Source organism: Papio anubis, chromosome 9 (genome assembly GCF_008728515.1).
Source record: "Papio anubis isolate 15944 chromosome 9, Panubis1.0, whole genome shotgun sequence".
Lineage (NCBI taxonomy): Eukaryota > Metazoa > Chordata > Mammalia > Primates > Cercopithecidae > Papio > Papio anubis.
In genome coordinates this window covers 35,605,335-35,620,256 of record NC_044984.1, presented here as the reverse complement: position 1 = coordinate 35,620,256, position 14,922 = coordinate 35,605,335, and the positions used below count along the sequence as shown (strand labels likewise).

The following is a 14,922-nucleotide window of genomic DNA, read 5'->3' as shown; positions in this document are numbered from 1 at the left end:
GTTCCACATTAAATGGTGTCAAGTTGAAACTGGCCATGGTAGGAGAATTTACTCCCCAGTAATAGACAAATGCTGCACTCCAGGGATCTCCCCAGAGATCTAGATTTTAAACATTCACCAGCACACTATTACCCAAGATTGGCAATGTTTTGTGAAATCTTAATTGAAATTAAAAAGGAAATAGGGTCACCCTTAATACATATTTATCTACCTGTCTGACCCAGATGTCAAGAGCAAATAAGGATTTTTACTTCATACAACACATTTAATAAATAAACACATATATCAATTATGTTGACATATGTAGAATATACAAAGGATATTTCTTACCTGCTAGACATGTAGTAATAGATATTATCACAAGATGACTGACCAGCAACCACATTTTCATCTTGTATTCAGCAGAAGTTCGGTTCAATTTTCCAAAAAAGAATTTAGCTTTATGGCAATTGGATAATTTTAAACACCTGCATCAAGAAAGAAAACGAGAAGGAAAGAAATAGAGGGAAGGAGAGGGGAAGGAAGGGGAGAGGAGGAGAGCAGAGGAGAAGAAAGAAAGGGAAGGAAATGGAAAATGTTCATCATTTGAGGAAAACATTATTAACCTATTTGACTTTATGCTTTTTGTTTGTAGAATAAGTTTTCATTTCTTTAAATATATTTGTAAACACCATGTAATGAAAGGAGTGGAGTCAGTATCAGAAGGCTTCAGCTGACATCCTAGTATTGACACAATGCAATCAGGAACGTCACTCAATCCTGTGTTTAGGTTTCTTTTCCTCTGTAACCATTGAGTATAATAATCCTTTTCTACAAATAGCACAGTTGTAAACATTTTGGTATCAGTCACTTTAATTGAAGGTTACATTTAATCGAAGCCCTGGTTGAAAGATTCAATTGAAGTTACATCTGTGTAAGAGCTTGTAAACTCACAGACATTACACAAGGGTGATGATGTTAGCATTTTCTGTTGGTGGCTTAAAGAAAATTTTTGCCAGACATGCTAATTTTAAATGTTAAAATACATTAATTAACAAAATATTCATTCCTCCTCATCCCTTTTACTTCTTTCACTTAGTAATTCAATGAAAAAGCAAATAAGTGTTCCTTGCATGTCAACAGGTGACAATCAAGGTTTTGTGGGGTCAAAATTGTCCATTCGGAGAGCTTTCTTTCAGGACAAGAAGAAAATAAAATTACTAATGTAAACGAAACTACAAAACCATGTAGCAGCCTAATTAAAATATCTTGCTTTTAAAAATTTTGCAGTAATGTACGACCATGTGATTACACTGCTAAGGTTTCACCCAGGATCCCAGAATAGCCCCATGCAGGTGAAGGGCGCTGCAACTTAAGTTTCATCATCTCCATGGTAAAATTCACCACTGTGACAAAGCAGGTAGCTACGAAGACTCAAAAAAGAAAGACACAGTTTGCTTGCTCTTAAGAAGTTCATAGAAAAAGAGTACACAGATATGTGAACAAGCCAGTGCAATGACATAGTTGTGTGGACCTGTATGCTATTAAATGTGAAAAAGTGTTAATCATTTTCACTGAAAGCATGGTAAACACAGCATGGTGGGAATGGGCCTTCCTACGGTAGGCAGGGCATTATACAGGAGTGTTGCATTCTTAGATTTGAGTCATTTGGTGACTTCCTGCCTCAACCACCACTTACTGGATCACCTTAAGAATGATATGGCCCAGGGCATTAGAAAGAGCACTCATCAGTAATGACACAATAGGAGTTTCATCTTGAAAAGACATTAAATCATTGTTTTAAAAGAATATATAATAGCATAACTGAAATCTCATGACATAGAGTTGAGTGAAAATATAAATTAAGATAGAACATGGGCCAGGCATGGTGGCTCACACCTGTAATCTCAGCCCTTTGGGAGGCCGAAGCGGGCAGATCACCTGAGGTCAGGAGTTCGAGACCAGCCTGACCAACATGGTGAAACCCCAATCTCTACTAAAAATACAAAATTAGCCTGGTGTGGTGGCACATGCCTGTATCCCATCTACTCGGGGGGCTGAGGCAGGAGAATCACTTGAACCTGGGAGGCGGAGGTTACAGTGAGCCGAGACCTTCATGCCACTGCACTCCAGCCTGGGCAACAAAAGCAACTGTCTCAAAGAAAAAAAAAAAAAGCATGAAAACAATTCTAAAAGGAAAACACCTAATGCTCTAGTGTTCAACGTATAAATATAGTCAAACATATTTAAAACAAAAATGTTAAAACCCTACTGATTGCTTGCGTCACACTGTTACGTCAAAGAAAAATATAGGAGTCTATTTTTTAATGGATTTTGAGAACACACATACTCCCTGATTTGCAAGAATCCTAGCATTTGGCAGAGGCTGGACAAAATTTTTACCTCGCCCATGGTAACATATGGGCCAGGATAAACATATTTTTCCTTTTTAATATATATGTCTGAAATTTAAAATTTTTATTAATTTATTTTCCTAGGCAGAATTGGGCAGAGAGGAAACTAAATAGTTTAACACTGGTGAAGAATGAAAAACAATTCTTTCAGAGGACAGGAAAATCAATTACGTGATCTGTGGAAAGATTTTTAGCTTCTTATTTTGATTGTGCATCACGTCGTTATCCACATATAGACCTAAGTGAAAATTTTTGAAATGTGTATACACTGGTTATGCCTATCTAGACTTTGTCACAAAAATGTGGATTTGATCTTTTTTTTTTGGCCTGATAGTTTCTAATTTTTCTCATTGAGTTACGCATACAAAATAAGACAAGTTCTTTTAATGAAGAGAAAGTTAGAAAAAGCAAACACATAAAGATGCCAAAACTTTAATGCCAATCAAACAATTGACTTTGTAAAAATTAACTTAGAAAACATATTATTATTTTTAATTTTAATTTTATTATTATTACACAAATCATAATCTGTGGAATCCTAACTGTACTCCAGCCTGGGCGACAGGGTGAAATCCTAATTTGTGTAATAATAAACTGTTATAATTTGAGAATTCTAAATGTTTCCCACAGATATTCACATTTAAGAGCAAGAGATGCTACTGCAGTGTTGGTATTGAGGGGCAAGAAAGCAGCACTGACCAGAGAGAAAAAGAAACAGATAAATAAAGTTGAAGAATTAAGAGCAACGTCTGTGAAAGTTTGCTTCTGATTTTTCATTTTGATAGAGTACATCAGTGATATTTTGGTCTATTTACCCATGAACTTTATAGATAATCTGGAAAAGAAGTGGGATAGGCCTAAAAAAACATTAGTTGTGTCCACCTACAGCAAGAGATCTCAGTAAATTGAAAATAAAATACAGAAAACTTTTCTAGGGCTAGAATGTAATTTAGCAGTTCCTTCTCAATAATGACCACAGTATATGAGAACATGTGCCAAAATGCACAAATGTGTACAGGGGAAATTAGCCGGATCTTGCCTGAATTTTGCCTCAACCATTCTTTAGCTTGCAACTTTGGGCAAGTTACTCAATCTCTGAACCTAATTGTCCTCACCTTTTAATATGGAAAGAACATCTATTTCATAGCACTATTGCAAGGTTTGCATAAAGTTGTGCATGCAAAATGTTGACTGTGAAAGTATTCAGTAACCATTTATTATTCCAGTAGGCCATAAGCCAACCAGGGCAGGGGATACCTATCTTGTTCATTGTTGTGGAGCTAATGCCTGGCACACAGAAGTCACTCGATACGGAGTTACTGAATAAATGATGAAATGAATGGACCATGTGCATAACTATAATTCAATTCAAAATGAACTTTAATTTCCTAAAATAAGAATAGGGGCTGGGTCCAGTGGCTCATGCCTGTAATCCCAGCAATTTGGGAGGCTGAGGTGGGTGGATCACCGGAGGTCAGGAGTTCGAGACCAGCCTGGTCAACATGATGAAACCCCATCTCTAGTAAAAATACAAAAAAATTAGCTGAGTGTGGTGGCATGCACTTGTAATCCCAGCTAATGGGGAGCCTGAGGCAGGAGAATTGCTTGAACCTGGGAGCCGGAGGTTGCAGTGAGTGGAGAGTGTGCCACTGTACTCCAGCCTGGGTGACAGAGTGAAACTCTGAGAAAGAAAGAAAGAAAGAAAGAGAGAAAGAGAAGGAAGGAAGGAAAGGAAGGAAGGAAGGAAGGAAGGAAGGAAGGAAGGAAGGAAGGAAGGAAGGAAGGAAAAAGAAACGAGGAGAAGAAGAGGGCTGGGCACAGTGGTTCACACTTGTAATTCCAGCACTTTGGGAGGCCAAGGCAGGCGGATCACGAGGTCAGGAGATTGAGACCATCCTGGCTAACACGCTGAAACCCAGTCTCTACTAAAAATACAAAAAATTAGCCAGGCGTGGTGGCTGGTGGGTGCCGGTAGTCCCAGCTACTCAGGAGGCTGAGGCAGGAGGATGGCGTGAACTCGGGAGGCAGAGCTTCCAGTGAGCTGAGATGATGCCACTGCACTCCAGCCTGGGTGACAGAGTGAGACTCCATCTCAAAAAAAAAAAAAAAAAAAGAGAAAAAAAGAAGGAAGGAAAATGTCTCTTACTGGGGCTTTGATCCTTGTTACGGATTCCATACTCCAGAAAAGGATATTTTAAGTATCAATATTTAAAAGCAATTTGAAATATGTGGTTTATTGGGCATTACTGAAAGTCTCTGTTTTCCAGTTCTGAATATGTACACTCTAATCAGAATGAAGAGTTCATTACTTTGAGCCTCTCTGTGTTATTCCATGCTATCTTTTCCTTCACTTCAAAATGTTTTGTCTTTCAGTAGGACAGTGAGACATCCCCAGCAGCATGTAATTTATTTTATGAAATGGATTTCTTGCCATTTGGGTATAAAAGTATCTTTCATATGTTGTTCACACATTTGTTTTTCTGCTGGTGATCTGTTCTATTGTGTCACCAGTTATCCCATCACTTGTGCCTCCCTGATCACACCCTTCAGCAGCACAGTAGAGAAGACAGCAAGCTGAGTGCATTCCTGCTAATATGGAAGAAACTGTCCTTATTACTTCTCTCTCGAGGCCATACCACTTATTAATTCACAGCTATCCCCCTGACCTCCATGGACCTGAAAGTGCTGCAAAAAATGAAGCGGCAGAGGCAAAAAACAAGCAACTCTGACAAACATGTGCCAGTCACAGGAGCAGACTTGTTTCTTCTCAAAAACTGAAAGAAGGCCCAGAAGCAGGAACTGGGGGTGCATTCCTGTTTCTGAGGCCATGCTGTGCTGGCCAGTTCCCTGAACGTGTCAGCCTTTAGAGTCCTGCGACCTCTTGTACACCCAGCCCGGACTTATGCCAGGTACTGCTGCTGCTGTTGCATCTCACAATCTCACACAACTCTGTGGGTCTCCATGACTGATGGATCACTGACATGGACTGGCACTCTGTTAATTTCCAGAATTCACCTTCTGTTCTCCGGCATCCTTTACTAAATCTCTTACACATATTTCAAAACAACAACACTTCTTAATACAGTAAGGCAAGACAGTATGACACATCTTTGTCTTTTTTTTCTCCTCTCTTCCTCTACTTGTCATTCTTCTTCCCTCTCCCTCTTTCCTTTAGACAACACTAGGGTTTTCTCCTTTGAGAAATCTGTCCTATATCTAGATACGCATTTTTCTGCTGGACAGACCTCCATCTAGCTCTTGTCATGTTTTATTCTAGTGCCGGATAGTCCAAATAAATTATTTACAAATGCATCATCAATACATCAATACATTAACACCATTTGGGGTGCACTTGTTAATTAGACAGTTTCCTGAGTAAATTGCAAGAATAATAAGAATTTCTGTGGAAATAGCTCAAGAATCTGATTTTAATCAAGCTTCCTAATAAATTTGTAGGCATACTAAAGTTCAAAAATTATTGTAGTAAGTGTGCCAGGTGAAGGTTGGAACGTTTAACACTCTGGGGATGCATCAAGTGACATATTGGTGTCTTTTTGCCTAGAATGATATGTGCTTAACTTGAATAAGCTTCTGCTGTGGTCAAATACATTTCATAAAAATTTCTGAAGACCATACTGTTCTGAGCCAGGGAATACAGAACACACACAAGGAGAATACCCCCTTTTCTGCAAATGATTACAATCAGTATGAAATATATTTGAACAGAATAAAATATGTTGTTGTTCAACGAGTAGGTAGAGCTGCGTTGGTCTTCACATGGCAACAGCCTTAGCCCCTCAAGCAGCCTGTCACTTGAATGTGTGTGCTGTATACATGAAAGAGGAGCAATACAACAACACATTCTAAAACATCTCATCAAGTATAACATCCCTAGAGTGTTAAACATTCCAACCTTCACCTGGCACACTTACTACAATAATTTTTGAGCTTTAGTATGCCTACAAATTACTTAGGAAGCTTGATTAAAATCAGATGCTTGAGCTATTTCCACAGAAATTCTTATTATTCTTGTGATTTACTCAGGAATCTGCCTAATTAACAAGTGCACCCCAAATGGTGTTAAGTAGCCCCTGGACCACAATTTGGGAAACACTGACTTAGCGTTATGAAAAATATGCTAAGTTTTGGATATAAGAAATCCTTTTTATGATCTAGATCCAGAACAGATTTTAAATATCTCTTTTAAAAATTAATAAAACATAGGGAATTTAAATGTCTAGAATAAAAGGATTCAAATCCTGGCTATATTACTAGCTATGCATTTTTGGGCAATCTACATGATCCCTATTAACTCAGTACAGTTCTAGAAATGTGAGAGATTTGCTCAGGATCAGATATGAAAATGTACAAGTTAGTGGCTTATAAGATTTTAAGCAGATACACCTGTTACTTCCTTCTCTACTGCATTTATGTATCTGAGGTTACTGTGTCTCCTTCAGTACTCCCATTCATTGCCTGGCTCCCTTCAGTCTCTTCTACACAGATTCTTCATGTAAATCATCGACAACAGAGCAGTTGTCAGTTTCACATCTCCTCATCCTTCCCAACTCCTACTAAAACCTATCTACCATGTTTTATCTTTCCTTTAATATTCATTTAATATTTTAAGCAGCAATTATTTGCCAAACCTAAAATATGGCTTTGCCCTTTAGTAATAAACTGATTCTTATTAATATACTGATGGAAAAGAAGTTGAGTGGAATCTCGCAAATACATTTGTGAGTTCTAAATCTTGTTTGCTAAAACAGTGCTTCTTTTGTTCATTGATTGAATCAGTAATTCTCAGAATTGCTGATAAGCAAGAAATAATATCACTTGATTTGTTCATTATTATCTCCATTTTCCATTAGCATCTCAAATTTTGTAATTCTAGGCAAAATAACTGTGTGGGGTTGGTACCTTACCAGTTCCATGGCAAGATAGTTCGGGATCAGCAGGGCTTTTCCGCATTTTCTCGAACTTTACAAGGCACCTAACCATACATACACACACTCCCAAAATATAGGACAAAAATCTATGTGGGACTTCCTATTTTTTGCTACCAGCTAAAAATGATGGTTTCTTGAAATTCCAGGGAATACGCATGGCTGTAGCAATTATAGTCCTGTATGACACCATGGGCTTAAATTGTCCCAGGAAAAATATGTGCTATAAACATCACAAATAAAGTTTCACTATTTTTACGTTCCTCTGCTTGCATTACATCATTTCAAAAATAAAGGAGCAATTAATTTAATTATAAATCAAATTATCTAAAAATGTAAGCAGTCAGTTGCTCTCTAAAATGCATGTCGTGCTGTCAGCACTTAATTAACATCCATATCTGTCAAAGCCTTAAGATTTTTTCTCCTCAGCAGCCATTTCTAGAGATGGACTGACTTAAAGGGATTACATGGATTGCTCAAATACAAATAGCTAGTAACAGAGCACAGAGCAAAGGTTTGACATCTTCTGTTCCATACAGATTTAAATCCCTTATTGTTTATTACTTAATTTTTTTAAAAGATACTTAGTATCTGTCTTTGTTTTAGATTATAAAAAATATTTTGCATATTCAATAATTAACATATTTTTCACAACCATAAGTCAGTGTTTCCCAAACTGTGGTCCAAGGGCCACCTACATTAATAACATTTAGCATGTGATTGTTAATAAGATCGATTTCTGAGCAACTCTTGAAGAATAGTCTTAGTATCTACATTTTAATCAAGTTTTCCAGGAAATCTGTGGGCATACTAAACTTCAAGAATTTTTATAGTAAGTGTGTTAAGTGAAGGTTGGAATATTTTCATTGCTCACAGAGAACAATGTATAGGTATCTATGTGCATGTAAATGTGTTCTAGGGCCATGTGTTCAGCCAATGCATCTCTAAAAATTAGAAGATACATGGTATTTAATAGTCTGTCTCTTAAAATTATGACTATAGTTTATTTTGTGTGGCATTTGGTCTACCTGATAAATAAATATCTGCTATGTCTACATCTGATTCATTTTGCCATATCATAATAAACAAGGTATTCTGATGTATTGCTTTGACTAATAACTAGAAGGTTTCTGACTTTTATATGAGACTGCCTTATTGGACTATAATGACCTGATTGATTGTGTTTTAACTTTCATTGTTGCTCAACTGCAATTCAAACCGATCTGAGATTGGTAGACTACTACAAAAGAAACATGATTTGTGATACCTGTGAATCATATATAAAGATCCAAAGTAGGATTTAATACAGCAGGAAAAAATCCTACATCAGCAAGAGAATGTCCAAACTCTCTTCTCTTTTGCTCTCACATATAAGCATAAAAGGATAAGACCTGTAAAGAAACTGCCAGATCCGAGAGCTCACTCAATGTACCCTGAGAGTTCGAAAGACTTCCTGTCCTGTAATATTCCCTTTGTATGGCCTTACTCCTCTATGGGGATGCCCACATCTAACAAAAAGGCTTCATCGCTGCTGCCACTGTGCTTTCTGAGGTTTCGCTCTTAAGTCGTTCTACCTAATGCTGCTGCATAGGATTATAAGGTTCGAGGCTGCTCCATGCTGCACAGTATCTTGATATCTTTGTTAAAATATTAGGCATTTATTCCACTTCACAAATCTAAAGGTACACAAAACTTCTGAGTGTCTTCTGACACGAGACCACCCTTGAAGGAAGAATGAGACTGATGATCTCATAACTCCTATTAGCTGCTGTTCAGGTTAAGAGATGTCAATATGGAAGGTACAGTCCTCCTGGGAGCATGATGTAATCCTTGACATTCTGTTTTTTACATAAAAGAGTCATTGAATACAGATCATTGTATCAGTACTTAAACTGACAGGTGATTCATACCAAAATTATTTAGGCCCTTATATCTAGAAAGAACATAAGAGAATTTTATGTTAAATTCACTTCAATGAAAACTATTCAAATATTTATATTTGAAACACATATAAGATAATCTCAGTGATTGTTTGTGCAATTTAACCATGCAGACATCTGTTTTTATTGCATGCTGTTCAAAGACAAAGAAATATATTCACATTTTCTTTGAAGAATATAGAACAAAGTAATCCTATAAGGGTAGATGAATGGTAATTTAAAATGATTTATTAATTTATTCCATACATATTTCCTAAGTATCTACCATGTCCAGACATTTTGTAGCAGTAGCATAAGTACTGGTAAATCAAGGATATTTATTCAGGGAGGGAATTTCTAAATTACAAACTCCTCAACAGCAGATTATCTCACTCCTTTTTCTATACCCCCCACACTACCTAACATGATGCCTAACACATCAAAGATACTCCATTAAAATCTGTTGAATGTGTTTACTGAGAAATTACTAAAAGCAAATTACGGTTCCATATTTGGCAAGCAGATCCAGGAGGAAGTAGCAATAGAGAAAGGAGAAAAATAAAGGCCAAATTCAGAGACCTTTGAAGAATAAGCATGGCTAGGGCATATACTCATGAAAATATTTGAGAAAGAGAAGTGTGTTAAAATCATGGCACCTTAAATTAAATGCCATGTGCTGAACTTTTGGTTTCTTTCACAGAGAGTCGTTGAATAGTTCTACAGGTAAATATCATCATCCTATTTAATCCTAAGTGCTTTGGTTTATGAAGGCTCTGCTCTTCTGGCTCCTTTTAAAGGTTTCATTACCAGAAGAGATACTGGGGAAATTACCTGGCTACCTTAACCTGGTGCCCCCAAACCATTGAGGTTTCAGACTTACATTCACAACACAGTCTTGGGCTGTACAGAGAGCTTTGTTCCTTTTCATTCAAATTTATATCAAATATTAATTAATTTGTCAGTAGGGCAAGGGTCAATACATGCCTCCAGCAATATGAAATTACATAAAGAGATGTGGATTATACAAAAACTGGTATCTAAAGGAAAGTGATTCTATAGTTTCTGATATCTTTAATTATTCTTCCTGAACATAAGCAACTATTTCCTTGTATCAAATCCAAGTCTTATCAATCAACAAATACTTTCTGAGTACCTACTATGTGAAATGCTTCGTACAAGCCCCAGTGAGTAATAGCAGTAGAAGAAAATCCTCAAACTTCAAAACCTTAACGCTTAGTTAGGCACAAGCTTTAGAGAAAACTTTGATGCCTTCCACCAAGAAGAAACAGTCTAAACATTTATTTTTGTAAAGAACATATATCCAAATCTCTGAAGCTTAGTGAACAATACAAATGTCAATTTGACCTCCAAAAACTGTAATTCTCTTACTATACTCTCTGACTCAAAATTTACCAATGATACATCATCATTTCATCATTCATCCAACAATTATCTATTACATACTTTTATGTATTAGGCATTATGCTAGGCAATAGAAATTAAAAGACAAACTTAAAAAATTTTAGCTTAGTAGTTAAGATATATGTACTCCATCTTCCAACTTCTAAGTCAGGCTCTGTTTTAAAAGCCTAAGTATTAACTCAATTTTCATCTAAACAGATGATGTAGCTACTATTATTAGCTTCAGTTGATAAAGAGAAAATAAAAATTTCAACTCTATTTCAAGATCTAGATTAAATTTTATCTTTATAGGAAAGTGTCTCCTCAGACAGCCTCTTCTGAGGTCTTCTCCTTGTCAAAAATCTTCAAGTGATCCTTTGTCTCACCTACTGATATCTTATTATTATATTCTTGCTTACTTTTTAAATGCAAGGCCACTTCCAATTGAATACTGGGAAACTGAATTAGAAAAAATATATTTAAGGACAACTTAAAAGGTTGAGGAAAGAAAGTATTTTGGAGAAGTATTTTCTTTGTTGAAAGTTGGTGTTTCTGATATATCTTAACGGACAATAAATAGAACAGAATATCCAACTATAAAACTGTCCTAGGATATCTGAGCCTATGTTCATAGCATTTTAGATGTTTATATTATCAAAAGGCAGTGAGGCTGGGAGACAAGAGTACAGACTGTGTGTATAGTCAGCACTGATGCACATGGCTCAGTGGATTTAGGCAAGTCATTTCAGTGTTTCTAAAATGGGAATAGTAATATAATACATACTTCTGAGGATTATATTAAAAATGTACGTAAGACACCTGCGATCGTTTCTCTTCACCCCTAACTACACTCTAGGCTTCTGAGAGAGAGGAAAATAAAACATGCCTCATACATATCTTTTTATTCCTATTGGGGCTTAAATACTTTGCACAGTGTGATTAATAAATGTATGTGTGTAAGAGTGTGTGAGCATGTAAGTGTGTGTGTGTATGTTCAGAAGATTTAGGTGTCTTAGAATAGAGCTGATAATTAAAAGAAAAGCATCTATGAACATCTGTGCAACTACCTTCATTAAGAAATTTTGAAGCACAAGAATTGCTATTAAATAGTTAACATTGGTGCCATGGTTTGCGTATGTCCCCCAGATTTCATGTGTTGGAAACTTATTCCCTAACATTACAGTATTTAAAGGGGACACCTGAAAGAGGTAATTGAATTATAATCCATTCATGGGTTAATGGATTCATGGGTTATCATGGGAATAGGACTGGTGGCTCTACAAGAAGAGGAAGAGAGACCTGAGCAAACACCCGAGCACACGCAGTCCCATCACCACATGACGCCCTGTGCTGCTGCTGCTGCTGCAGGACTCTACAGGGTCTGCATCAGCAAGGAGGCTGTCACCAGATATGGCCACTCAACCTTGGACTTCTCAGCCTCCATAACTGGAAGAAATAAATTTCTTTTCTTTATAACTGACCTAGTTGTAGGTGTTTTGAAGCAATAGAAAATGGACTGATACAATTGGACTGAGGATACTTCCATGCATTTCTTTTCTTTACTTTGTGAAATTGTGGTTATCTATTTAGGAGTTAGCATCTGTTCTACAATTTTCCCAGCATGACTATGAATACCAAATAAGATAATATATGAAAGTAACTTTGCAAATTAAAAGTAGTATAAAAATGGACTAGACTATTATAAATACAGGTTTCCATATAACTGATCATCAATTTGACACTTTATAAAACTTAAGCTTACTATAAAACAGAAACTTGAGTCGCAGTCTTTTAATTCTATTTCTGGAATTATCTTGAGGCCAGACTTTCAAAACCCTTTTATATGGAAATGTATTACAGAAAAGAATCATTCTATAGTGTTCTTTCCCCTCTTCTTTATTCCACTGAGAAGTTATAACATTTCTCAGGATATGCCAGTTCAAAAACCCCCAATGGCTAGCTGCCAAGACTGAATTTATATGGACCAAATTCTCTAAAAATGATACTATTCAGTGTAAATTTCCAGCACATTTCCCTCTCAGTTGTAATAAACTCATTCAGAAATATTTTTATTTCATAGAATTGATTTCTTCATAAGTCTTCATGAAGTCAGCATTATATATTATCTCTTTTCACTTAGGGGAAGGAAATGAAATATAGTAAGCTAATAGATAAAAAGTTAAATAAAAAGTTAGGTATTAAAAGATAAGACATTGGGAACTGGAGAAAAAATGGGTCTCTACATGTCTTGAGAATATAATGGCATAAAATGAGAGAAGTATTTTTTCCTGTGACACATTTTATATATTATTTTCAGAGCAGTTTTAGATTTAAAGAAAATTGAATGGAAAGTACAGAGAGTCTCCATACATCCCTTCTCTCCTATATAGTTTCCCCATTAACATTTTGCATTATTGTAGTCGATTTGTTATAATTGATGAGCTAACATTCATACATTATTATTAACTAAAGTTCACAATTTAAATCAACATTCACTCTTTCTGTATATCTTCTCTGGGTTTTAACAGTTGGGAGGAAGGATACAACAGAGCTTATCTTTCAAGATCTAGTGACTTCTTCAATGCAGTGAAGTTGCCAGTATCACTTGCAATGTAGGTATATAAAAGCAATCATTTGCTTATCAAATGAAAAAGCTGTTATACAGGTAATTTTATTTGTTTTAAAATCTTTAAGTGACTATTGTATATACACCCTGCTACGTCCTATGGATTTAACAGATCCAAGAAATATGCTTCTTGTCTTCAAGGAGGGTATGAACCAGTGAAAGATAAACTCTGATTGCATAGTACCTGTAGAGATATTGGAACAGGAAATGAGGAAAAGGGAGGGATTCAGGGATGGGTGTTTGCCTTTTGGGGTGGCTATCAGAGTGCAACATGTTGCTCTTCAACAAAGGGGAACTCGAGTTTTGATGGGAAAGTGAGTTGAACAAGAATTTAGTTTTGAACATATTAGATTTGAGTTTCCCATTAGACATTCAAGTGGAGATACTAGGAAAACATTTGAATAAATAAGACCAGAATTTAGAGGTCAGACAGGAGTGGGGGAGAGCTACTTGGAAGTCATCTGCGTATTGGTAACATTTGAAGCCCAGTAATGGAACCTCCTAATCAATTTGTTTTATGCAATAAACAAAATGGAAGGAAGAAAAATGAAGCAACAGAAATATAAATCTGAAATTATTTTGGTTTTCCTTTGTCATGGCTCTCTAACTCAAAGAAACAAAATAAGGGGAGGAAGGAGTGAGAACTGTTATCTACTGGCAGTCATGGAGCTGTCTGCTCTCTTGGTAGATTATTTACTTTCTTTACAAGTTTAGAAGAAATACCTTTGACTTGTGATCTAAAGTTTCTGTCAAGGTAAAACATTTTTTAAATAAATTGCTTCCTGAATATTTTCAGGATTGAAGGAATATCACTACAATAGCTGCGGTTTCTTAGAAAAAAGATATTAGAAATTTGGGGGTTGAAGAATGCAGAAATTTATCCTCTTTTATTTTTGTGAACTAACTTTGAACATAAAAAGTTTGTTATAGCAATTCAAAGACATTTAGCTTTTTTCAATAAAGTATCAATTTTGAGTTTGATATGTCCAAATTTCTATTCTTAAATTTTAAACTATATCGACATTTTAAGTGATTTTGATTTAGCTTGAAAATTAAACTCCTAACATGACTATGCAGAGTGATATAATTATCTACCTAGTTAGAGTAAAGAGGAAGGTTCTGCATTTAACTGGAAAACTTTAGGTGAAAGGCGATATACTTATTTACATTTTATGTGACCATACATTCTTTATTCAAGTTTGAACTATATCTGAAATCATTACATCAGAATGTTTCTATTTAATACTTTTGGTATTTTAATAAATATTGTTATGTTTTCAACTCAATCATATATTTGTTTATTCACCCCCCCCCCCCCGTTTTCATTTTTCTTGAATTCCATTTGTTTTGATTAATGTGTCTTGAATTTCTGGGAAGAATTTGTAACGATTGATATTGTGCTGAACTGAATCTCGCTGAGCACTCCAGCAGAAACAAAAAGCACCATGTTAGGCCGGGCGCGGTGGCTCAAGCCTGTAATCCCAGCACTTTGGGAGGCCGAGACGGGCGGATCACGAGGTCAGGAGATCGAGACCATCCTGGCGAACACGGTGAAACCCCGTCTCTACTAAAAAAATACAAAAAAAACTAGCCGGGCGAGGCGGCGGGCGCCTGTAGTCCCAGCTACTCGGGAGGCT

At 36.2% G+C, this 14,922-nt stretch overlaps 1 protein-coding gene across 5 annotated transcripts in view; it reads right to left on the bottom strand.

The window, feature by feature from the left end:
- The window catches only part of CNTN1 (contactin 1), a 389,373-nt gene that overhangs the window by 164,575 nt on the left and 209,876 nt on the right, over nt 1-14,922 (bottom strand). For all 5 annotated transcript variants that reach the window (XM_017945784.2, XM_017945787.3, XM_017945786.3 and 2 more), the window contains exon 2: nt 331-467. In XM_017945784.2, the coding sequence (XP_017801273.1) occupies nt 331-391 (61 nt within the window). In that variant the 5' untranslated portion in view covers nt 392-467. The remainder of the gene's footprint in view (nt 1-330; nt 468-14,922) is intronic.